Raw genomic sequence first — 27,123 nt, 5'->3', positions numbered from 1 at the left:
GTTTCTGTCTGAATTAACATCATGACTATCTGAAGATTGATCTCAACTCTCAACACTATACAACTCCTGAAAGAAGCAAAATGCAACCCCCTTAAAAAGTACTCAGTAGGGCCCATGCTGATGTTTCTCATCTTTCCAAACTAAATTGTTGTCTTCATAGAGTCACAGTTAGTGTCACCAAGTCCAAGCTCACCCTGCTTGCCATGTGATAGCCCAATAAATCCAAGGGACAAGATGTTGCAGCAAGGAGTATGACTTTATTCACAAAGCCGGATAACCGAGAAGATGGCAGACTAACTTCTCAAGATAACCACTTGTTGGGGCCTCGATGTCAGGTTCATTATGGATCAGAAATGGTGGAAGTGAGGAAACAAAGTAAAAAGATCTTTTCTTGTGTGTATCTCCTAGAATGGCAAGCCTCAGGCAGGCAGATGTGCTAGTTTCACATCCTCACCACCATTTCACAGGCACTATGAAATGGAATATCTCCTGCCACATCAATCAACAGGGAAGCCACAGCTGTCCATGCTTCTGGCCCCACAAAGTGAAGGTCGCTGCCACGTCAGCAAGCGGCAGATGAGGGCCTCCATCCTCACACAAGGAACTTAACAAAGTCACAGTCCTTCACAGGTGGGCAGTGAGCTAAACAAACGTACTTCAGGTTAAGGGTCAGGGAGGGGGCAGGACTCCCTGAGGCAGGGCATCATGTATGCTGCAATAACAAAAGCAGCAAAACACAGGATTAAAGTCACAGAAACAGATGGAATGTGGAGTCAAAATTAACCCTTCCCAGTTCGAGCAGTAGAAAAGATGTGATGGTGATTGTTTCCACTTTCCAGAAGTTTCTAAACACAGTCTATGAATCACATTGAAGGTCTTTCAACCAAAGCTTGATTGTTATCAAATTTTTAAATAATTGTTGGAAGAACCGTATCATCACCTGAAAGTTAGCCTGAAGACAATGCCAAAAGGATGTCACATTACCATTTCAACTTACTGGTACATTGTTTCCCCTGGAGCATCACTCAGATGTTTCCTTTTGTTTTGTTTGGCTAAAACAAATTAGCATCCCTTTATCATTAGGTGGAAGTAACTAATTCAAGAACCAGCATAAACAAAAAGCGGAGTTGGGTGTGAACAGGATTTTACAATTAATCAAGGGGAGGCATTTTGTCACCTCACTTTTATAGAGATCGAAACTGTGAAAACTTACAAGTGCCTGCTATTTGTCCACATGCTATATGTTCATTAATAGTGTGGTGGATACTATTTTAATACAAATACATTCATTCACCAAGTAGTCTTTGAGCATCTACTATATGCTAGGCACTCTGACAGGGGGTGCTAATATACAGTAGAGTTTCAACTAAAGTCAGCAAAACTGGGCAGTTTGAAAACGCTGTAAGTCAACCATAGAGTACAATATACATGTTTTGTGCATAAAAGCCAATTTATAATTACTTTTCTCAATGAAACTGAGCTATATCAAAGGGAAGCATATAATAATGGAATATATGCAAGCGTCTGATTATTTAAAGCATTTGTACTTTAAGGAAAATATCAAATCTCTAGCTTTGAACCAGAGGTATGGGTGAGGCATTTAAATATTCTTTCTTGCCCATGGCATTTATTTCACTGAAAGCTTGAGAATATTAATGCATATTAATATATGTATTTTTGTTTTAATTTTGAAGTTTAAACATTATAATAGTATCCTATTTGGCAGTAGGGTTCAAGTTTAAAGTTACTGGAATGAAAATACTTATGCTGGAAACCATCTTGAAGGCATCTATTATTATACAATAATTTAACTTATATACAGAGTACATCATGCGAAATACCAGGCTGGATGACTCACAAACTGGAATTAAGATTGCTGGGAGAAATATCAATAATCTCAGATATGCAGATGATAGCACCCTAATAGCAGAAAGTGAAGAGGAACTAAAGAGACTCTTGATGAAGGTAAAAGAGGAGAGTGAAACACCTGGCTTAAAACTCAACACTCAAAAAGCCAAGATCATGACATCTGGGCCCATCACTTCATGGCAAATAGATGGAGGGGAAAGCGGAAATAGTGACAGACATTATTTTCTTGGGCTCCAAAAATCACTGTGGATGGTGACTGCAGCTACAAAAAGTAAAAGAAGCTTGCTCCTTGAAAGAAAAGTTATGACAAACCTAGACAGCATATTTAAAAGCAGAAATATCACTTTGTCAAAAAGGTTTGTATAGTCAAAGCTATGTTTTTTCCAGCGGTCATTTACAGATGTGAAAGTTGGACTATAAAGAATGCTAAGGGCTGAAAAATTGATGCTTTCAAAGTGTGGTGTTGGAGAAGATTCTTAAAATTCCCTTCAACTGCAAGGAGATCCAACCAGTCAATCCTAAAGGAAATCAACCCTGAATATTCATTGGAAGGACTGATGCTAAAGCTCCTATACTTTGGTCACCTGATGCAAAGAACGGACTCATTTGAAAAGACTCTGATGCTAGGAAAGACTGAGGGCAAGAGGATAAGGGGACAACAGAGGAAAAGATGATTAGATAGCATCACCAGCTCAATGGACATGAATTTGAGCAAGCTCCAGAAGATAGTGAAGGACAGGGAAGCCTGGCATGCTACAGTTCATAGGGTCTCAAAGAGTTGGACATGATTCAGTGACTGAACAACAAATAAAGAATTTGTGGTTACATAGGTAATGTTTCAGAGAAGGCAATGGCAACCCACCCCAGTATCTTGCCTGGAAAATCCCATGGTTGTAGGAGCCCGGTAGGCTGCAGTCCATGGGGTCGCAAAGAGTTGGACACAACTAAACAACTTCACTTTCACTTTTCACTTTCATGCATTGGAGAAGGAAATGGCAACCCACTCCAGTGTTCTTGCCTAGAGAATCCCAGGGATGGGGGAGCCTGGTGGGCTGCCGTCTATGGGGTCGCACAGAGTCGGACATGACTGAAGTGACTTAGCAGCAGCAGCAGTAGCAGCAGCTAATGTTTATAGTTTTGATTAGGATCTACTAGGTGACTGAAATTGACTGTGGGTCAGGAGAGCAACTGTGTGAGTCTTGACTGAGTGCTCTCACAAAGCTGAGGTCAAATATCTAAGGTGGCCTCATCTGGACAACTGAGCAGCTCTCGTCCTTTACATGCTGAAGACAGGGTTCTAAGACAGACAGACTACGAAGAAAGGACTCATTTCCACCAAGTTCTATTGACCAAAGCAAGTGAGAGTGGAAGGGAACTATCAAGTTGTACAGCGAAGAAGTCATTAGTGGAAGTCATCAGAGCCAAAGCAATTGACCTGCCACACTTCTCCACAGGCAAGCCCCACTCACTCTGTCAATGGACACATGTACCAAGGTTTCCAAATGTATGGCAGCAAAGGGCCCTTTAAAGTTTCTTAGAGCAAAGACAGTGGCTATTGGACTGACTCCTTTACAAGGAATACAATTTTTTTCTTCTTAGTCATTGCACATTCCTTTCCTCCATACAGCTGAAGTGCTAGAGTGGTCTGTCTTTAAAAATATTTTTTCTTTTTTTTTTTTTCATGCATTTAATATCTTTGCCTTCAAGGCCTAGTCAGTATTTCTGCATAATATAACAAGCCACAGTAAATTCACAGTCCTGTAATCTACAAATGGAGAAGGAAATGGCAACCCACTCCAGTAGGCTTGCCTGGAGAATCCCACGGACAGGGGAGCCTGATGGGTTACGGTCCATGGGGTCGCAGAGTCGGACATGACTGAAGCAACTTAGCACAACCTACAAAAACCATAAATCAAAGAAATGCAAGTGTAGGAGATTAACCTTGGAGCTGAAATCCAAGTCTCCTTGTGCTCTCCTCTGAAATTCAGTGATAGCACATGCATTCTCCAAGGAAGATCTTGAGACAGCCACCAAGAGGACTGAGTGACAAAGTACTGCCACATTTAAGCATAAAGTGAACAGGCAACATGGGGGGTACAAAAGATGTTTTTGAAAATAAGACATCTGCTTACAGACCTCAATGTCTTGTGTATAAAAGCATTTGGAAATTTCCATTCTCTTCAAGGAGGAGGAGTATCTACTGAGTGAAAGAGATAATTATTCGGACATGGGGTTAAGTTTGAGATACTGAGATAGGGTGACCTACTGCTAGAGAGAACTGCCCTAAACCAGCCAAGAAAAAGGCTCAAGTAAGACGTGGTGTTGTCATTTCATGAAAATCCTCCAGGGGCTTCCTGAAGGGCCAGGCAACAGAAAGGCAGGCATCCCTTTGAGGACTTCCAGGGTACCCAACAGAGTTGTATTTTGTTATACTCAAGCACTTTTCTGACTCTGGAGGTAAGGTTTACTTTATAAAACTTCCTACCACACTGCCCCTATGCTAATACATTTTAAGACAGAACACCATGTAACTTCACTAGCCACTTATTTGCTGAGGAGCCAAGCAATATAAATACCTCTTGATTAACCACATAAAACAACAAACCAAAGAGCATTTCTTCCGATTTTTAATGTTTGTATCCCAGTGGTATCTTCCAAATATTTTGTCCAAATTTGTCAACAAAATTTCTATTGGCCTATTTTTTAAAAAAATAATTAAATTTGCCTAAATTTGGCAATCAAGATTTTATTCCTTTTTTTGCCCACAAAGAGAATATTTTCTGTTAATTATTAAGTCGCAATAGGTAGCCTATGCTTGTAACACACAACTTCAAATGTTTGCATATAGATATTACATAAGAAAAGAAAGTCTTCCCTTCCACCCTATTCCTTAACTCCTTAGAATCCCTCCTCAGAAGGAAAAACTGTTATCAGTTTTGCTCTTCTCTTGAGAACAATTCTATGAAAGTTCAATCAAATGGCTTTTACAAACTCAATTTTATACAAATAACACACCATTTACATACAACTATGCTGTGCTTTTTTCATTTAAAATGATTGTGGAGATCATTATGATCTCATTATCTATAAAGTGCCTCATTTATTTTAATAGCCATGTAATAGTGTATTATGTGGACATATAATGTATTATATCATTCACTACTGGTGTACACTTAGGTTAAAAAAAAAAAGTTTAAATTAGTAAGAATCAACGATGACTAGTTTCTGTTTGAATACAATCTTGGATTAGTATCTCTTACAGACCGACCAACTCTTCTGAAGCTAGACAGAAGATACTGTCTCATCTTTTATTTATTGAAAACCCATGCTTTTTTAATTTTCACCAATTGTCAGTATTCATCCAGTTAAAATTTCACTATCAAATTCATTTTCTTCTCTAAGATTTCCACCCTGGCCTCCATCATCATGGAGCAGGATGTTATATTTTTTCTACTTCAATCTACTTTAGAAACATTTGTAACTCTGGTCATCTTGATTTATAGTTATGCAAGTATTAATGCATGCTCCACCTCCTTTGCCAGATTGCATACCCACTGAGGGTGATAATGCATGAAACATACTGCCATCCTTCACAGAATATTAGTATATTATTTGCATATTAGAACTTAATAAATATGTGCTGCAATGGCACCCCACTCCAGTACTCTTGCCTGGAAAATCCCATGGATGGAGGAGCCTGGTAGGCTGCAGTCCATGGGGTCACAAAGAGTCAGACACGACTGTGCGACTTCACTTTCACTTTTCACTTTCATGCATTGGAGAAGGAAATGGCAACCCACTCCAGTGTTCTTGCCTGGAGAATCCCAGGGACGGGGGAGCCTGGTGGGCTGCCGTCTATGGGGTCGCACAGAGTCGGACACGACTGAAGCAACTTAGCAGCAGCAGCATAAATATATCCTCTGGGTGTATTTCTATTGGAGTCTACTAAATTCTAACAGGGTACTGAGTTAGAAATTTGTAGCTATAAGCCCCACTTCTGCCTCTCAAGTTGCTATCATGTATTTACTGGATGAATTATTTAAATTCTTGAAACATTTGTATTTTAAAATAGAAACAAAATATGTGGATTGTCTGTATCACTGCTTGTTGTGAGAATCAAATAAATTAGTGTTTTTGTAAGAAAAATCCCAGCATTATGGAAAAAAATTTCAAAGGTCTCCTAGTCCAATCACCTATCCATTGCACAAAACTTCTATACATCAACATCTCTGTAAATAATCCATAAAATTATGTATGAAAATTTCCAAAGGCATAGAAGTCTTAATCCAGAGTAGAGGCTTATTATTTTATGTTTGTGCAACTCTGAATATTATTGAGTGGCCACACAGTGCAATCCATATTACGCTACTTGACATTGAATGAAAGGTTTGCTAAATCTAACTGGTGATTGGCTCCCAACCTATGAAGTAGTCTTATTCTGGCCATTTCATTAATTTCCTAATAACTTAATCTCACAGTTTACAAGACTAGATTATTTGGAACGTACAGACAGTGTTATTGCAGAATTTTAAAATCTCAGCTAATCCTAACAAAGTATTGTTCATCTTCTTTGGTATACCACAGTGTTTAAGCACAGGCAGCATGCTTTCTTAGAAAGAGTGTTGCATGATGAGCAAACCTCACGATTTGCGTCTTAACCTCTGTAGGTCCAATCAAACCTATTGTTCAAACAGTCTTGGTTGAGAATTAACAAATTATACAAAAGAACTTGAAAAGCACTATCAACAATAAATAAGGCTAATATTATCTGGTATAAGACCTCAGTCATATTTTCCTCCCTCACAATGCTTTCAGCATAAAGCAGCAATAAATTTCAAAACCAACTAACATTAAATTATTAAAACTTACACTTCCAGAGAATGTCTCATACAAGGATAGAACTAACACATCTCCATTTCAGATTTAACCAGACACACTACTGAAAGATAGTCGTTAGAGTAAACTGTTTGGTCATTTCCTCTTACAACATACCTGGGCCAGATCTGGCTGCCTTGAGGCCTGATGTGTACTTAAGGGTAACTCCCTTTAACACAGAGCCTCTCAGAGGGCACTCAGAGCAACTGTTGAAAATGTCAGGAGTTCAGTGAAGATCTGGAACTTAAAAGTCCCTAGCATCATTATAGAAGACGTACAAATAATATAATAGTAAGCCAAAACAAACAAACATAAAGCATACATTTTGCCAAATGATGGCCAGGTATCCAGTCACCTTAGCTTAAATCTGTATTGCTCTAGACATCCTCTATCCTGTCCCTTCTTATATAACTGGTATAACTGAGACACTCAAAGAATCTCAAATGATGAGGACAATTTTAGCCCTCAAACCTTGAAGTGCTAACTGGGAGGCTAGAGGGCACGAGACATACTCAGAGTGGTAAAGACTCACCTTCTGTGTGCACGGCCGACACGTAGGTCCAATTGTACCTCTTCACGATGTCCACCATGGCGCGTGCCTGCTGGGCATCGGAAGGCACGACCCTCATGAAGTACTTGAACAGAGTTTTGTCGCTCAGATCCATGCTTGTGGCCGAGTAGGCGATTTGAGGTATGTTGAAAAGCTGGAGCAGGTTCTGGACCTGAATGGCCACCGAACTGGAGCCCGGCCCGATGACCCCCACAATGGGCTTCTTGGAGCGGAAGGACGATGAAGAGCCATCCACGCAGCGCACCAGGCCTTCCTCTTCCTCCGAAGAAATGAGCGAGTCCCTTATGAACTCGATGCTCTGCTCCAGGGCCACGGCCGAGTGCCAGCAGGAGTCCCGGATCTCGCAGCCCAGCGTGATGTTGGGCAGGAGCGTGGGGTCCGAGTTGATCCTCTCCAGCGTGTGCAGCATGGCCTCCACCCGCTGGATGCCGTACTGCTCCCGCACCGCCCCGCACTTGCGCTCGTGAACCTTGTCCACAGTGGGCTGGTGGTGGACCGAAAACAGAGCCCCGATGATGATGTCGCCCGGCATGTGCGCCACCACCCTCCGCTCGCTGGACTGTGCGCTCCCACGGACATTTTCTTTCAAAAGCAGGACTGACAGGATCAACAGAAGGACCATTTTAGGGAAGGAGTTCAAGCTAATAAAGACAGCATGGTGGGGAAAATTTAGGAGGGTTCTGACAGATGGAATCCAACGATGTCCGATGGTGAGTGGCAACCCAAAAAGTCAGGCCAGTACTTTAGATGTGCTTGCTAAAGGACCATCATGTCTCCAGGGACCATGTGGTTAAATGCATCCATGTGATCATCATCTTCAACACCTGGAAAAGTAAACAGAAAGGGGATTTAACAACAGAAGTATAACCAGTTTGGGAACTTCTGTTTATGGTAGCAGAGAAAGAGAGTGCTTATGATGTAACTTGAAAAAAAGAATCCCAAAATCTTTTTCTTGTCTCCTTTGTGATTTTGTGATTCAATAAAAGCAGCTTGCTAAGCATCTTGACCCTACTTTGCTTAGATTAATTTCTTTATTTGTTCGTATGGAATAAGTTGATCAGTTGTGTTTAAGACTCCATGGACTGTAGCCCGCCAGGCTCCTGTGTCCATGGAATTCTCCAAGCAAGAATACTGGAGTGGGTTGCCATTTCCTTCTCCAGGGGATCTGCCCAACACAGGGATCAAACCTGGGTCACCTGCATTACAAGCAAGTTCTTTACCATCTGAGCCACCAGAGAAGCCCTATATGGAGTACACAAAACCAAAAATTATGTGTGGGAGGTCAACCTATATTATCACACAGAGGTGAGGGAAAGTATCCTAAAATAAGAAGCATGTCATGAACAAAAATCTTAAAAAAAAAAAAAATCCCAAAATGTTAAACACTAGTGATATCCAATAAAAATAATGGGTTTTTTTGCTTCTTTTTCTAAAACGTTCTTTGTTTCCTTCCAAATTTCCAGCATTGGACATGTATTGAGTATGCAATTAAAAAAAAGTTACTTCAAAAAAAGCTTACATCCTCCCTTTCAAATGCAATATAAAGCAAGTTGAATGATCTTCCCAACAAGTATTGTTTAGTTTCCATACAATACAGAAAATAACAAATGAGGCCAGATTGATATTTGCACATTAAATGAACTATAGGATAGAAGGAAGAGGTATGGAAGATTTATAAAGTAAAGCAACCCCAAGTACATAGGCATAGTGAAATGTGTACCGACTTTTGCAGAAAATAATATTCAAATTCCAGTTATGCTACTAAGAACTGTTACTAAATTGTTTTAACCTCTCAGCACCAGAATTTTGTCATCTGAAAAATGGGGATAACATGTGCTAGGCTGCCCTTATGGGAATTAATATAAGATATCAGCTATGCAAATGTTTTGTATATTGAAAGGGGTTATATAAAGAGATGATTTTTTTCTGTTATTAAATTTCCAAGGGCATTTGGTGGCTAGGTGGTGAGGACAGAAAATTCTCTGGCAACCCACTTAATTCTCCAGAGTCTTCAAAGTAATTACAAAGTCCTGTAATAAAATTGACAGTAATCAGTCCTTTACTCCTGATTCAGGAAAAATTTCCACATCATGAAGACTCAAAGGGCTGGAAAGATGAGTATGTAGAACTACACTTCCAAGTAGAAACTTAAGACAGCTATGAATACAGTCATCTAATTCAGTTTAAACTCCTGGGAATAAGAAAAAAAATTGCCCCAGGTTGCCTACAGCAAATTCTAGCATGATTTGTAAAAAAAAAAAAAAAGAAAGAAAGAAAGAAAGAAAAACAATGGACAGATTGGTGATTTGGTTTATTTAAAGGGTTGTTCAAAAGACTTATTTTTTAAGATATCCACTCCTCCAGCCAAGGATGTCAAATTGTTTTAAAGTGACTAATTCCCTAATCTGTCTCTTTCAAAGACAGGTGATGTTGCTTCAGGAATTTATGTAATTATGATGCTTCTTCAAGAATACTAATGGTTTTCAAAACTCATCAGATCTGCAAAAATTCTAGTCCAGACACAAAATGAATATAACCTGAATCACATTTCTAATCACTCTCACCTTCATTTTCATCATTTCCTTCCACTGGCTCCTATGGCAACAGAAAAAGGCTTCCTCTATATATTGCCAAACACACATACACACACACACACAAACCTGTCATCAAAATAGCTAGATGTTCCAGAACAACTAGATTTTCAGCAATATTTAAAGGAAAAATCAGCTTCTGTATGGAAATTGGCACTGTAAGCAAGGGGGGAAGGAAGCAAAGACATTTTGTCACTGGGAAATTATCTGAATATTTTCAAGCTTTCCCTTCACTTTGCTTAGCAAAGACTTGGAGACCAATGCTTATTCTCATGATCATGTGAATTCTACTGCAGACAGAAAAAATCTGAAGTAAAAGCAATCACAATCTCTCATTTAATCCAGAGTGTTAGTGAGAAAATCTAGTAAGCAAACAGGGCTCATTTTTATTATGTAAGAACATCAAAGTGATGTGAGGCTAGAAGCAGCACATCAAACTAATGAATTTTAAATACCAGTTTCATGTATTTATTAGTTGTTTCCAGCAAGCCCCATGTACTGAGAATATATATATGTGTGTGTATATGTGTATATATATATATATATATACATATATATATAATCTTCTCATGATAGGCTAAATTATTTAACTCATTCAATGAATATCTATTAACTATGGAGTGGGAGAGACTAATGTAACAAGTGCAGTGAAGTACACTGATGATTACCCTTATTATCTTTCATTGAGCACTCATCATACACCAGGCATTTATTCATTAACTTATTGAACATATATTTATGTCCCATGCTATGACTCTCTCCTGGGAATCAAATATTCAAGAGAGAACAGGGTGTACATGCTTACCACACTCATGGAGATTACAGATGAATACACTGAAAACCTGACTTTAGCTGGAACCTGATGAATGCAAACAATAAAATGAAGAAAGAAACTGAGTCAGTCATGGGAAAAGTGTGGTTAGAACATAAAGGGTGAGTGCAACTGTGGTACAAGATGAGATTGGAAAGATAAGAAAGGGCCAGACCATGTAGGGTCTGGTAAGCTCATCAAAGGAATTTGGAGCGTAAGTGCAACCGAAAGCCATTGAGGAGGTGTAAACAAATGACAGGCACATAAAGCCTTAGAAAAGACTGTCGTTGTTCTGGACAGTGGACTTGATAAGGAGACATGATACTCTAGGTGAGAGATGATAATGACTTGGCTGTGACTGGTGACAAGGATACGGAGAGAAGTGGACACAATCAGATATCTTTTGCCAGTAGAATCAACTGGACTTGCTGATGGATTGGATCTGGGTAAGGTAGAGGGGAATTAGGGTCTACTCCTGGGTTTTGAGTCTATAAAACTGGCATATTTGGGATACTATTTAATAGAGATAGGATCGACTGGAACAGAAACAGATGAAAGCAAAGGAAAACAATGATTTTTCTTCTGAACATGTTAAATTTGAGACGCTTTGGAAGCATCCAGGTATAGCTGTCGAAGAAGAAAGTAGATTTGTAAGGCTGGACCGAGAGAAGCATTTTGGGTTATAGATATAAATTGAGGGTCACCAATATATAAATCTTTTGGAATGAGTAATATTACCTGAAGAGCAAGTATGAAAGTGAAAGTGAAGTCGCTCAGTCATATCCAACTTTTTGCGACACCATGGACTGTACCCTACCAGGCTCCTCCGTCCATGGGGTTTTCCAGGTAAGAGTACTGGAGTAGGCTGCCATTTTCTTCTCCACGGGATCTTCCCAACCCAGGGATCGAACCCGGGTCTCCCTCATTGTAAGCAGATGCTTTAGTGTCTGAGCCACCAGGGAAGACCAAGTATAAATAAAGAAAAAGTGCGGCTGAAAAGGAAGTCCCCAAAGAGGCAAGGTTGTGGTAAAGCAGGCAGCTCAGGAAGGAAGCAGGAAAAGAAAGAACATATGATGTCAGAAAGACAAGAGAGTTTCCTGAGCACTTTATAAGAACAGACACATGCAAGGATCTCTTTTTCTCATTCCCACAGATTATATACTATGTCCACTGTATATCTAGGTCTGTATGTGGGTATGCCTTTGTATGTGTTGTGTGTATATCAAAAATCCTTATAACAACCCAGAGACGTAGGTATTATTTTATTATCTCTATTTTCCTAATGACATAATGGGTTTTGGAACTTAAAAACAAGCCAATCACTTAAAGAGTTGTGGAGCTAGAATTCATGTCTACACCTAGTAACTCTATAACATACTCTCTGTATCATCCCTGGTCACATTACTTACCTTTCTTTCAAAAGAGGTCATTTCCAAAGTCCATGAAAAATGAGAGGGGCCACCCAACATAGTTTGAACTTCCAAGAGACATAGAATCTAACAGGAGTTTGCTTAAAAACTAGAGAGTGATGAATCAGCACACAGAAGAAGGTACAGAAGTGTATGGCTATCTAGCTCAAATGTATTTTTATTGCCCTGGCATCGGCCACTAGACTGTGACCTGCCAGATGATAAATCAATGATTGCTTCATCATCTGCCTTGACTGCACACAGGGACTGTATGTTACTGACACTAGCTATGAACCTCAGATACCTGGAAAGTATTGGGTTGGAAAAAAGTTTGTTCAGGTTCTTCTGTTACATCTTACGGAAAAATCCAAACAAACTTTTTGGCCCATGCAATATACTTTGAAATAAATTATGACTTAGAAATTTGACAGAACTGTGCTATGACTCAGTATATTATTAGGCAACAAGTCATCCTATGTGCTTCCAAACTACAAGAAATTAATAGAGCATAAATTCCAAATAGATCAGTAGAATATATCCTAACTCTGACAGCATCACTCATTTGTCTAGTAAGTCTCTATTAAGTAACTGTTCTGTAATAAGCACTCTTCTAGTTGCAGAGGATTCAATCGTAGACAAAGAAGACACAAATTCACACCCTCACTGGATCCTGTAACCCAAGGTGGTTTGTCAAACAAGGTAAGGAGGTAAAATAGTGTATGATACACAGTAATGAAGATTACAGAGAAACAGTAATGCAGGGAAGGAAGGCAGAAAGGGTCAAGACATAGGAAAAACAAAAATTTCTAACGTAGCCAAAGAAGTTTAAATTGCAAAATTTGTGAAAGAAAATGAGTCATGCAAATATCGAGGGAACAAAAATTTCAGGTTAAAAAAAAGAAAAAAAGGCTAAGTCCCTAAGGCAGGTTTATACTTAGTGTGCTGAGAGACAGCAAGAAGGCCGGGGTGACTGAAGTGAAGTAAAACTGGGGAGAGAGGAAGAAGGCATGTCTGAGAGCTAGAGAGATGACCAAAGCCTTTTTGGACTTTAAAAAACTTCGGCTTTAAAACTGTGAGAGTGACTTTCTGGAAGAATTTTCAGCAGAGGGAGGGACAGACAAGGACCAACTGTTCAAGGAGTTTTTAACAGAGAAGGGACACAGATGACCAACTCTTCAACAAGAATATGGGCACAGAGGCAGAACCAAAGAAGTACTGGGGAAACTGCTGCAGCAATTCAGGTGGGAAAGATGACAGCGGCTTGGCTTAGGGAGATGGTAGTATAGGTGGTTGAGAACTGATAGGATTCTGAATCTATCTCGACCATAGAGTGGAAGTGTTTGCTTTCAGATCTGACTGGGGCTACGAAGGAAAGAGAAGAATCAGTGAGGACACTAAGGTTTCAGGTTAGTCAAACAAAAGACAGTGTCATGTTGACAGAAAACTGTAGAAGAACAGACTTGGGGGGAGATAACCAAAACTCAGTTTTTTAATACATCAATTTTTAATGCATGTGACTCTTTGTGACCCCATGGACTTTAGCCAGCCAGGTTCCTCTGTCCATGAGAATCTCCAGGCAAGAATACTGGAGTGAGTTGCCAATTCCTCCTCCAAAGGATCTAATCCACCTAGGGATCAAGCCCACATCTTTTCATCTACCTGAACCGGCAGGCAGATTCTTTACCACCAGCACCACCTTAATACTTGGTAGAAATTTAAAAAGAGATATTTAATAAGCATCTGAGATTGAAATTCTACAGAGAGCTCTTCATAGGAGATATAAATGGAAGGGGCATTGGTATGACTTTTTTTTTTTTTGGACACCACGAAACTGGATGAAATGACCTAGGAATTAGAGAAAGGAAACTACTTCTGAGACTAAGCCCCCAAGGAATTCCAATGTTTAAACTCCGAAAGACCCAGAGACAAGGAGAAACCAGTAAAAGAGACTGAAAAAAAAATTTGAATAGAAAGCTTATCTTGTAAAGTGTGGGGAGGGGAGATGAAAAGTGAACTATACACATATTGAGAAAAATTAAAAAACGGATACGGCTGTGTTTTCACAAGAAATATTATGAGTGTGGATGTACGCACACATGGTCTGGAAACGTTGCTGTTTGGTCGCTAAGTTGTGTCCAACTCTTTGTGACCCCATGAACTGCAGCATGCCAGGCTTCCCTGACCTTTACTATCTCCCAGAGTTTGCCCAAACTCATGTCCATTGAGTCAGTGATACAATCCAACCATCTTATTCTACATTGATCCCTTCTTCTCCTATCTCCAATCTTTCCCATCATCAGGGTCTTTTCCAAAGAGTCAGCTCCTCACATCAGGTGGTCAAAGTATTGTAGCTTCAGCATCAGTCCTTCCAATCAATACTCAGGGTTGATTTCCTTTAGGATTGACTGGTTTGATCTCCCTGCAGTTTGAACTGATATGATGAGATGTCCACTGGGTGGTGGGAATATGCATAATTTTTAATTTCTTCTTTGCTTTTTACCTTTGTTTTGTAATTTTCTGAATTTCTGCTATCAAGACTACTCGTTATTTGTAGTATTTTTTAAGTGTTGGACTGAGCGATCTGCTTTCCAAATTGCTATCCCAGTCTTCCTTGTGCCCTGATCTCTCCTAAAACTGCCCCCTACTTGGGTGTCTGCTGAAAGTGCAAGTCACTCAGTTGTGTCCGACTCTTTGTGATCCCATGGACTACACAGTCCATGGAATTTTCCAGGCCAGAATATTGGAGTGGGTAGCCTTTCCCTTCTCCAGGGGATCTTCCCAATCCAGGAATTGAACCAGGGTATCCTGCATTGCAGGTGGATTCTTTACCAACTGAGCTATGAGGGAAGCCCAGGGTGTCTGCTAGTCAAGTTAAATTTTTTTCTCTTCTGGGTGTATATCCCTTTGCCCCAGTGGTTCTGTTCACACTGGAACTTAGCCCTGATATGCTCTTGTTTCATGGCTTTTAAGGCAGAGTTTTTTAAGAGCATTGGCTTGGAGTCAAGAAAACCTGGGTTTAAATCCTGGCACTGCCATGGGCTGGTTGTGCGCTCTTGATCACTTAGTCTTTCTGAGTCTAACTGGAATGAGAACAGTAACTACCTCAAAGATTAATGTGGATAGAATGAAGTAATATTTTTAAATATTCTCTTTATAAAATCTCCCCAGGTCCCTCACCTTGCAGGACATACTCTATTCTCTCCGTTTAAGAGGCATTTTCATCCATACTTTTTCATATGATTTATTAAGCAGCTAAGAGTATAGCTATTTATGGGCTTGAATCACAATAAACTGTGGAGAATTCTGAAAGAGATGGGAATACCAGACCACCTGACCTGCCTCTTGAGAAACCTATATGCAGGTCAGGAAGCAACAGTTAGAACTGGACATGGAACAACAGACTGGTTCCAAATAGGGAAAGGAGTCCATCAAGGCTGTACATTGTCACCCTGCTTATTTAACTTATATGCAGAGTACATCATGAGAAACGCTGGGCTGGAAGAAGCAAAAACTGGAATCAAGATTTCTGGGAGAAATATCAATAACCTCAGATATGCAGATGACACTACCCTTATGGAAGAAAGTGAAGAAGAACTAAAAAGCTCTTGATGAAAGTGAAAGAGGAGAGTTTAAAAGTTGGCTTAAAGCTCAACATTCAGAAAACGAAGATCATGGCATCTGGTCCCATCACTTCATGGGAAATAGATGGGGAAACAGTGGAAACAGTGTCAGATTTTATTTTGGGGGGCTCCAAAATCAGTGCAGATGGTGATTGCAGCCGTGAAATTAAAAGACACTTACTCCTTGGAAGGAAAGTTATGACCAACCTAGATAGCATATTCAAAAGCAGAGACATTACTCTGCCAACAAAGAGTCCATCTAGTCAAGGCTATGGTTTTTCTAGTGGTCATGTATGGATGTGAGAGTTGGACTATGAAGCAAGCTGAGCGCCGAAGAATTGATGCTTCTGAACTGTGGTCTTGGAAAAGACTCTTGAGAGTCCCCTGGACTGCATGGAGATCCAACCAGTCCATCCTAAAGGAGATCAGTCCTAGGTGTTCATTTGAAGGACTGATGCTGAAGCTGAAACTCTAATACTTTGGCCACCTGATGCAAAGAGCTGACTCATTGGAAAAGACCCTGATGCTGGGAGGGATTGGGGGCAGGAGGAGAAGGGGACAACAGAGGATGAGATGGTTGGATGGCATCACCGACTCGATGCACATGAGTTTGAGTAAACTCTGGGAGTTGGTGATGAACAGGGAGGCCTGGCGTGCTGCGATTCATGGGGTCGCAAAGAGTCAGACGTGACTGAGTGACTGAACTGAACTGAACTAGTGGCTCAGATGGGAAAGAATCTGCCTGCAATGTAGGAGACCCAGGTTCGATCCCTGGTTGGGAAGATCCCCTAGAGAATGGAATGGCTACCCAGTCCTGCATTCTTGCCTGGAGAATCCCATGGACAGAGGAGCCTGGTGGGTTACAGTCCAGGGGGTCACAAAGAGTTGAACACAACTGAGTGACTAAACCACAACACTATCACTATTTATACACAAGTTTTGTCTTCAGACAGACTTCAAACCCTTAAAAGAGTAAATTTGTGCCATATACAACACCTGATATAATCCTTACACAAAATGCATATTCAATAAATTCTGCTGAACAAAGGAATAAAGGGAACTGCCTCCACCAGGCGCTTTGGTCAGCTACTTGACTGAGATTTAAACACGTGCCCCCATCCCACTATGGAAAATTAAAAAACAGATCATGAAAATCCTCCTGTCCAATGGGTCCAGGCAACAGAGACCACCAAAAAGAGAAGTACAGACTAACCGAAGTAGGAGGGAGAAACCTCTGGTGTTCCACGTGGCTTCTCGATATATGAAGAAAAACAGCAACACAGAACTAGGGAGAGTTCTATATGATATAGTTTAATTGAGACTCATGAAGAATAATGCCTTTTAGCAGAACTAGGACTCAGTTCAGCCGCTCAGTTGTGTCTGACTCTTTGCGACCCCATGCACTGCAGCGCACCAGGCCTCCCTGTCCATCACCAACTCCCGGAGCTTACTCAAACTCATGTCCATTGACTGGGACTAGAACCCAGCAAAATATCATCTCAAAACTAGTATTTAATCACATCCTGAAACTTGGTTCTGCTTTTCTATAATTCTCTAAGCATATAATCTCTAACACAGAGACTTTATTTAAATGGAATATTAGTATGAAATCCACAATGCAATATATTTTATTCTTCTCTATATAATGTATTATAAATATCTTTTGAGATTAGCTCATTTTGAAGATGGGGATAATGATAAGATTATAATTCACCACAGCTTACTATGTTCTAGGCTAGCATTTCACATGAAATGTCATTTAACTATCATTAAAAAAACTGCAAGATAGATCATTTTATGCATATTTTCACTTGACATATCTAGGACTCAGAGAGATAGGATGGTTTGGCTAAGATTCTAAAGCAAGTGAATAGCAGAGTCGAGATTCACACTTGGAACTCCTATTTCTTTCAAACAGCTGCATCATATTCAATTATATGAATGTACAGAAATTTAATTATTCCCTATTTTTGAATATTTAGATTCCTCATAGATTTTACTACTATCATAAACAGTGTTGCACTTTAATTACTTTTCAATGTATTTCTGTAGGACAAATGCATGATGTTGCCGGCATAAATCTTTTCACGTTTTACAGTCTATGAACTTAGACTGTAAAAGGTGGCATTAACTTCACTCTCAGTCCTTTCTCCTTAAGCTTATTAATTCTTTGTATCACACAGTGTTCTTTCCATAAGAACCTGCTCTCTCTTGCTTCTATATAAGTTCATGAGTGAGGCCCTTTCTCCCTAGCTATTGCATCAGGAGGTCCACTCATTTATTTAAGGGTCTTATAGGAAAGGGTCTTATAGGAAAAGGTCTTATAGGAAAAAAAAGGATAGTAAAATCATATTATTTTATTTTCTTATAGAAAAGGGTCTTATAGGAAAAAAAAGGATAGTAAAATCATATTATTTTATTTTCAGCATACAGAGCCTTTTCCCTTTTAATCCCATTTTAAACTAAACAAAATTACCACTCAGAAGGTCTGATTATTGCCATTTCATATATCAGAACAGAATCCCCAAGAGAACAAATTATTGCTTTAAGTTATAACTCTGATGTGGCAGGGTTAGCTATATATTTTTTTAATTCATATATATGTGAATATATATTCTATATATTTTTTCTTGTTATAATGGGAAGAAGTTAATTATCACAGTAATTTTAAAAGCTTTCAAAATATTATAGACCTGTGATCTAAATATATGCAGTACTCTATAATTCAATCAAAAGTAGTAAATGATAAGAGTTTACATAAATACTATAACTTACATGATATTTTGGTTCAGGGTCCTATTTTCAGAAGCACTGCTGCTGCTGCTGCTAAGTCCCTTCAGTTGTGTCCGACTCTGTGTGACCCCATAGACGGCCCTCCACCAGGCTCCCTGATCCCTGGGATTCTCCAGGCAAGAACACTGGAGTGGGTTGCCATTTCCTTCTCTAATCCATGAAAGTGAAAAGTGAAAGTGAAGTTGCTCAGTCGTGTCCGACTCTTAGCAACCTCATGGACTGCAGCCTACCAGGCTCCACCATCCATGGGATTTTCCAGGCAACAGTACTGGAGTGGGGTGCCATTGTCTTCTCCTCAGAAGCACTGGACTACTTTATTCAATATTCTAGGTTCATACCATAATAAAATCAATCTCTACCCCATTATAGAAAATAGACATATATTTAATATGCATAAAAGTACTGTGCCTCAGGGAACCATACGGTCTCATATTGTATCCTAAGTGAAGATGGAGAAGAAACTATTGGTGGACAGAATTTAGCATAAATGGCAACTTACATAGTAATCAGATTCACAGTCGCATTGTCTTATTCTCAACAATTTTCTCAAATGCTGACCATCTTTCTGGCACAGATGTCTCTTATATAACTTAATCCCCACACAAGCAAATCACACAGCTCAAGATATCAGCACTAAAATGATTCCTTCTGCCTGAGCAGCAGCCTCCTCACAGATAGGGGTATCAATACTGCATGTGCACGGATGCCTCGGATACATTTTCCTGAAAACAAGTGCATCCCATAGATAAGAGACACTTTGGGGTATAATGATACCGAGAGCATCGTAGTCTGGGGAAAGCTCCATTGTCATAGCTATCTCAAGCACACATCTGTGACCTTGTAAATAGGAAAATCCAGCACCCCCTCCATCTAGCCCAGGACGAAAAATATGCCATATTTAAACTGAAATCCCCTTAAAGCAAAAAGGGGCCATAAAATAACATTGTGCAAAAGTGAAGTCTGTAATTTTATGCATTAATTAAAAGGTGCTGGCAGTAGAATAAAGCTCACTAAATCATCTTAAATCATTACACAACTGGTTTAGTAGTCCATGAAGACCTAAAACAGCCTTTAAAGCAAAGCAATAAAAATGATGTGATCAACTGTTAACTAGTCTCAATTGAATTGTCAAGCAGGGATTCTAAACTTCTTCCTATTTTGCAGCCTTTGCTGCTTTCTTGTTATTTATGGCACACCTCAAAAGACTGTAGAGCATTATTGTGCATATTGTATTACCCAACATCAGGTGCTTGAAAACGTGCTTTTGCATTTCTAACTCAATCTCTAGTTACTTATTAATAGCTAATATTTATTGAGTGCCTACTTTGTGCTAAATAATATATAAGCATAATTTAATGTAAGTCTCACGATGACCTTATGGGGTAGGTATGATTACTACCTACATTAAATCTCTCTTGAAATTGAGGTTTACAGGTGAAGACTCTTGCCAGAGGTCTCACACATATAATGAATGGCAGAGTCAGGACATAAATTCAATTCTCTCTGGCTCCGAAACCCACACTCAACATAATCAGATGCTACTGCTTCCCATCTGACCAAATGGGATGGTTAGTTAAACCTTATGCACTGGCTACAAAACATTTTGGAAATTCAACTTTCCACCAAATTCTTATGTAATGTGAGTCAGCTACATTTAGAAGCCACACAAACAAGCCTAATAAATATAGCTAACTGTTTCATAGAATCATTTAGATTAGGCTTTCTTGACCTTACACCTGTTGCCATTTTGGACTAGGTAATTTTGGAGGTTTTGGCAGGCTGCCATCCTATGCATTGCAGGATGCTTAGAGCATCCTGATCTGCAGATGCCAATAGCACACACCTCCTCATCCTTGTGACGAATAAAAATGTCTCTAGACTCTGTCAAATGTTCCTTGCAGGTCAAAGCCATTGCCAATTGAAAATTGCTGATTTACTTGAAACTCATCCTGTCAAGGTCTACATAATCATCAAAAAAAGAAGACAAGTAAGAGCCATCTGGATGTGTCACTCCCACAAAGCCTTTTTCTGAAATGTTCTAATAATTCTAAGGAGAGTAGTTTGGAATAGACTTGCCTTTCTCCTTTACACTGTAACTTGTTTCTGGCTGCGTTTCTTGTTTTGAATATCAATTTGAGAAATACAGAGTAAACTGTCAAAGATGATATTGGTGGTGGTGGTTTAGTCACTCAGCTGGGTCCGATTCTTAAGACCCCATGGACTGTAGCCCACTAGGCTCCTCTCTCCACGGGATTCTCCAGGTAAGAATACAGGAGTGGGTTGCCATTTCCTTCTCCAGGGGATCTTCCTGATCCAGGGATTGATCCCATGTATCCTGCACTGGCAGGTGAATTATTTACCACTGAGTCACCTGCTGCTAAGTCGCTTCAGTCGTGTCCGACTCTGTGTGACCTCATAGACGGCAGCCCACCAGGCTCCCCCATCCCTGGGATTCTCCAGGCAAGAACACTGGAGTGGGTTGCCATTTCCTTTTCCAATGCATGAAAGTGAAAAGTGAAGTCCCTCAGTCATGTCTGACTCTTAGCGACCCCATGGACTGCAGCCCACCAGGTTCCTCCATCCATGGGATTTTCCAAGCAAGAGTACTGGAGTTGGGTGCCATTGGCTTCTCCAACTGAGTCACCAGAGAAGCCTATTTGTGTAATTAATTCACCATAATCACTCAATGAGGTTAATAGTGTTACAACCTGTTCCTCATTTCAAAAATGAGGAAGAGAGGCAGAGCAATGCTAAGTAATTTGCCCAAGGTCACATAGCTAATAAGCCACAAAGCTGGGATTCAAACTCAAGCAATCTTGTGCAAGGGTCTGTACTCCCAATTGTATCATAAGTCACTGGAAACCACAATGAAATCATTCCATGGTGCTTAGCCACATCACAGATTAAAGTTACCTAATAGCTCAGCAGTAAAGAATCCACCTGCCAATGCAGGAAACCCAGGTTCGATCTCTGGGTCAGGAAGATCCCTGGAGAAGGAAATGGCAGTCCACTCCTCCATGGACAGAGGAGCCTGGTGGGCTACAGTCCAAGGGGCCTCAGAGTAGGACACAACTTAGCAACTAAACAACAAAAACAATATAATGGGAAAAGGATAAGTCTGAGTTCCAAACAAATCAGATTCATGTGTATAAGTGTGTGTGTGGAGAGAGAGTTATGTATGCAGTTATGTGTATAAAATTATATACACATATAATTTTATTTTTCCACTTCTCTGCTACATGACAATGAAAGGAAAAAGCCCTCAGTTTTAACGACAGAAAAATCACTGCCTTGTATGATTGTTATATGTATTAATTAACATATTTAATACTTGGCATGGTGCCTATGCTCAATAAATGATAGTTATAAGAGCAGAGATAAGCCTGCATCAAGACCTTTGCTTAGTTTCCCTTCCGACTAAAGGCAAACACAATTCAAATGAGATTAGAACTGGTAAAATCTAAATATTTTTCCTTCTGTTTGAGAATTTAAAGGAAATGAAAGTAAGCTTATGACATGATGTTTCTTAGAACTGTTATAGAACTACATTTTAACCAACTGAGAGAAAGAAATATCAAGAAAATGTTTTCTTAGTTTCAAATAGTTAAAATGTAAAATCAAAATTTAAATTTTCTCATGTTATATAAGCATGTCATATGTTTAAAATATGTCTTCTGATGCTCCTATATTCTTATATTCCCCAAACTCTACTCAATGAAAATAACTAAATGATACTTTGGGACTAGTGTTAACAATTCTGTGAATATTAAAAGTGACTTGTATATCTCAATTGTAAGAAGGTTTCTGCTTTGTATTAATACCTCTTCAATTTATCCAAACTCCAAACTGATCACTTTCAGCATATATCACCATATATCAAAAAACAATCTTCACTGTTTATGAAGTTAGTTTAAACTACCTACTAAAATAACACAGCAAAAAGTATAAGGAGGAATAAGTGTGTCTCTTCATCTCATGAGGACAGAAATCCTGAGGAAAAAATGGTACACAAATAAGTGCAACATTTTTCACAATTAACTGTATCTCACATTTTTCTACTTTCATTGGCATTTAATTTCGTTTTTCTCTATAAAATGCTCTGAAAATACCATAAGAAACAATATAATACAACTCATAAAACCTTCAACATGTTTTGAAGAATTGTAAAAAAATTAGAATTAGTAAAATCCTTTAGTCATGAAAGTAAACATGTTTAATGAGATAAATCATTGAATAGGTAATATAACAATGTCAACAGAGTAAAAACTGAAAATATTATGTAGTTGCTTCAACATTCTCAAAGTTTGCATATTTTGTACTGGTTGGACATATTAAAAAATTTACCTATGAGTGAATTTTTCAGTTTTCGACTTGACATTTGTCATTATGTCCATAAAAAATGTGTACCATGATGTGATGGCAAAGGCTTGTCTACCTATGAAAGGAAAGTGAAGAACTGGGCAAGTACTTGAATATTCAAATACCATCCCTCTCCTCCAAACAATCTCAATATGCCCTTTAATAAATGAACATTAAAGAGTTCGGTTTCTTTTTGAGCGTAACCTACAGCCAAAACATTACCTTGGGATAGCAACAGTCTCGGGAGTGCAATGAAACTACCTAAATAATATATTTGGAGTTAATGATCAGGGAAAGCTTTTCTCTTAAAGAAACAGTCAAGCAGTTATGTAGGAAATACTACATTCTATTCCCATCCGTCAAAAACAAACCAAAAAACCCCCAAACCTTGTAGGATCTGTCCGGAGTGCTGAAAAGGTTTCCGCTGGAGAAGGCTGGAGTCTGGGAGACCAAGTAATCTGACGAGCTCACCAAGCAGGATTTTCAAGTCCCAACCAAAGATCCTTTTAAACAGAAACTGACGTCCATAAAGGACAAAAACAGTCACAACTAATTTTTAAATGGATATAAGAGAGAAATTGAAGGAGATGCCCTGTGCTCCATGAGAGGAAGGAGGTACACAAAGCACACCTAACAAGAGGTGGCATGCCCGAACACTCGGAACTCTAAAGAATGTCTAGAACGTTGCATAGCCAAGAAGATTCTGCAGAAAGCCTAAGCTGAGCTCCCCACGGGGGTAGGGTGGGGGGCTGCATAGAACCCACGACAATGATTTCTTGGCTGCCTCAAAAGGCCAGTAGATGAGCTCTAGCTCAGTCTCACGGGACTCAGAACAATGAAACACGTAGGGAATCAAAACGGTGGCAGGAAGCCACTGCCTTCCGACTGGCCTCTGTCAGTAACTCGGCGGAGAGTAAACTGTGGGAGAGTCTATCTGCCTGCTCACTCGAGAGCTTTCGATTCAGCTTAGGCAGCACGGAGATGGTGCCTGAGTGAGCACAAGCACTTGTTACCCGCCCCTCAATTTCCCTTCCCCACAGCACCTGCTCCGGAGGGAGACCTAGCACCAGCACCTGAGCCCTCCAGGTGGACTGCCCTCTTCCCTCTGTGAGGTCCCGGTGCAGGCGAGGCTCTGGTCACCTGGCTAGCTCGTTGGCCTGCCCGGGTTCTCTCCCAAGTGGCTGTAGCCTGGGCAATGCCGCTTGAAGGTAACTAGCGGGCTTTGTGTCCGAAGGGCAAGCTACATCCAGGGGAGAGCAAAGAGCCGGAGGGCCGGACCGGGAGCGGAGAGAGTGCTTTCAGCACCACCCGCTGTCCTCCGTGCTCCCGCAGCCGGAGCCGCGGTCACCACCGCCAAGCGATCCACCGGGAAGCGGTTCTCCCCTCTCTTCCCCTCTGCCTTCGCATCTCTGAATTCTGAGCCCTCGGGTGGGTCGGTGGAGCCCAGTCCGAATTCTAAACGCCCGCCCCTGGCCTTAGGGCGCGGGACCTCGCCCCCGAAGGCATGCAGAATTCCTCGCCAGCTCCGGCCATTCCCTCCTTTCCCCGATTGCTCTCGCCCTGTCTCGCCAACAGGTTTAACCGAAGCCACCCGCGAATGGAGCCGGCTTCAACCTCGAGGTTCTGGCCACCCCCGCCGCTCCACCCGCGACCCCTCCCCCAAACACAACTGGGAGCACCCCGCAAGCTTACAGCTCCTTCGTCCTCGGTGGGCCCGGGGACCCTCTAGGCACACAGACACTTCGCAAGCTTACCCCCTGTTGGCGGCGCAGCAGGCAGGGAGTCGCGGTCTAGCCAGCCCCCCAGAAAGTTGGGCCGCGCGGATCAGCGGGGCATAGTCGGCCTCTCCAGTCCCGGGCTCCCCTCGCCCCAAGATGATCTTAAGCTCATCTCCTGCGCTCGGTGCGCGCAGAACAGCAGAGCTGAGGGCGGCGTGTGCAGCAATTCTCCCTGCTACTGAGAAAGGGGGGAAGGGGGGGAAAGCGCGGAGGAGGGAGGGGTGGTAGTTTGTATTTATAGAGAAGAGAGTTCTCAGCGCAACTTTTTGGTGCCACCAAGTGGCACAGTGAGTTCCTTTAGGAAAACAGACTTCGGATCGAATCTGGATGGGTAAACCAGCTCCACAGCCAGATGCTCCCAGGGTCGGGGGATTGGGGCACACCCCTAGGACTTGAGTTTCCCCATGTGCTCTTTCTCATCTCAATCCCTGGGATTCACATCCTTATATTCTAAGGATGAGCTGGTGTTGAGGGGCAACAGGCACCTGTGCCCTCTGCACACAAGTGGCAGAGGTGTCAAGGACACTAGGCAGGTGCCAGTAGCCTCCTAGAAGCCTAGAAACCCTTCTCTCTGCTAACCCTTCTGCCCAGATTACAGTATTCTCAAACATCACTCTCAAACCATCCTGCCATCACCTGAGTGCCCAACCTTTAAAGTAGGATGCCATTCATTTTCCTTGCACTAGAATCAATTAGAGTATTTCCCAACCCTCATTCAAAGAACATCACAGCTTGCCACCCAACTTTCTTCTTTAACTGCTACCTTTAGAAAAGCATGTGACTTTAGACTCTGGATCTGAACCTCTCCAAATCACATTCAGAACTCCAGATTCTCTTGGCTATAGGCGACATGTCTGATTGTCCTTCCCAGCCATTTCTACAGACCTGTCTATATGCATTACACCAACAGCACAGCCAAGAGCTTGCAAATGCCTTTGATACTTTAACCTGAAGCTCCCTTGATCCAGATTTTCTGGGTGCTCTTCCTTGTGTGCAGATCCTCAAACCCATTCGATCCTAGGCAGACACTGCTGCTGCATGGGACCTTAGTGACCCAATACACAGAAGAGCCTCTACATTTCTACATGTTCAAGGTCACACATTTCCCTAGACACCAGCCCAGAGACTACTAACCCAAGGTGATACCAAATAAATGCAGTGATGGCAAACCTGACCCCCAGCTCCTGCTCCTTCTGGCACCGTACACAGCCCATTCGGTCATGTTTAGCTCTCCTCTCTTTCCTCTCTCTCCATCACCCTCTTTCTGACCCCATTCTTTGCAAAGTCCCATAAGGGAACCTGGAGTAAGGGTGTTTTCCTAGCCCCAGAGGGAGTACATAAACTTGAGCTTAAAGGTCCAGAGTTGCAGGTGTACCCCTTAAAATGGCCCCTGTTCTAGAAAACTGCTCCTTCTCGGAAATGTAGTCATGGAAGTGTCATTTTAGAAATGGAACACTGGCATTTACACCCAGCGAGATTCCTCTTTTGCTCTTCTTCAGGGTGAAGCGCCAGCAAACGCTCTTATGAGCTCCCCCAGCAACACCTAATGGCTTCAAAAATAGAGACTCCCCTCCTTTGCCAAACGTGCCCCTCTGTGCACATGTATCGGTATGCGTGAAGAGACAGAAAGAGAAATGTCCAAACCCTCCCTTTGGCTCAGACCTCTTTATTTTTTCTCCTCTGATTTTTTTTTAGTTCATTTTCTATGGAAACAAGCCCACTTAAATTCCTCACTTATGCAAATACGAGCAAAGCGATCTTCATAAAGCTTTCATTGGAGAGACGCCGCGGTAGCCTGGGCTCCGGACTCGAGATTCCTGTCTGATTCACCCAGCACACGTCCTTGGCGGGTGACTTTTCCAAACTTGCAGGACCTCGCAGCGTCCCTGGCTCCCCCGGCTCTCCGCCTGCCCACAGCCCGCCCTCCCGGGTGCATCGCCCCGGCTCCCGCCCCGTGCCGGGCGGCCCTCCATCCCTGTGCTGGGGGAGGGGCCCCAGCTGGCTCCCACCGCCACCGCCACAGCGACCCCCGAGCCCAAAGAAGGAGAACGCGCTGCGCTTACCGGGTGCGCGCCCGGAGCCCGGCGTCCCCCGGCCGGCCGCTCTTAGCCGGCGACCCGCGCTCGCCGAGCGGCCTGGGCTGCGGCTGGGGCGCTAGCGGCGGCGGTGCGGGCGGCGGCAGCGGCAGGCGGCGCGGCGGCCTGGGCGCTCGCGCTCTCAGGCCCGCGCCGGGAGCACGTGCCGCGCTAGGGCAGACGCGGCTGGAAACGCAGCGCCGGCCGGCCCGGCTCCTGCGGCGCGCGGCGGGGCCGGGGAAGCGAGCGGGCGCGCACAGGCCGGGTGACCGGGGTCTTGGAACCTCGTAGGCTTGGGGTTCGATCCAGGGTCGCCTCGGGCTCCCTCTGCGGCGCCTCGGCTTCCCTCCGGGAGCCGCGGGAGGAGCAGAG

At 41.8% G+C, this 27,123-nt stretch overlaps 1 protein-coding gene across 2 annotated transcripts in view; it reads right to left on the bottom strand.

The window, feature by feature from the left end:
• GRM5 (glutamate metabotropic receptor 5) overlaps positions 1-25,089 on the bottom strand; it is a 644,941-nt gene extending 619,852 nt beyond the window's left edge. For both annotated transcript variants that reach the window (XM_015461120.3, XM_024987445.2), the window contains exons 1-2: positions 24,653-25,089; positions 7,277-8,139 (exon numbers count right to left, since the gene is read on the bottom strand). In XM_015461120.3, the coding sequence (XP_015316606.2) occupies positions 7,277-7,937 (661 nt within the window). In that variant the 5' untranslated portion in view covers positions 7,938-8,139; positions 24,653-25,089. The remainder of the gene's footprint in view (positions 1-7,276; positions 8,140-24,652) is intronic.
• Positions 25,090-27,123: the final 2,034 nt, after the last annotated feature.

The sequence above is a fragment of the Bos taurus genome, chromosome 29 (assembly GCF_002263795.3).
Source record: "Bos taurus isolate L1 Dominette 01449 registration number 42190680 breed Hereford chromosome 29, ARS-UCD2.0, whole genome shotgun sequence".
NCBI lineage: Eukaryota > Metazoa > Chordata > Mammalia > Artiodactyla > Bovidae > Bos > Bos taurus.
This window is presented reverse-complemented; position numbering and strand designations above follow the sequence as displayed.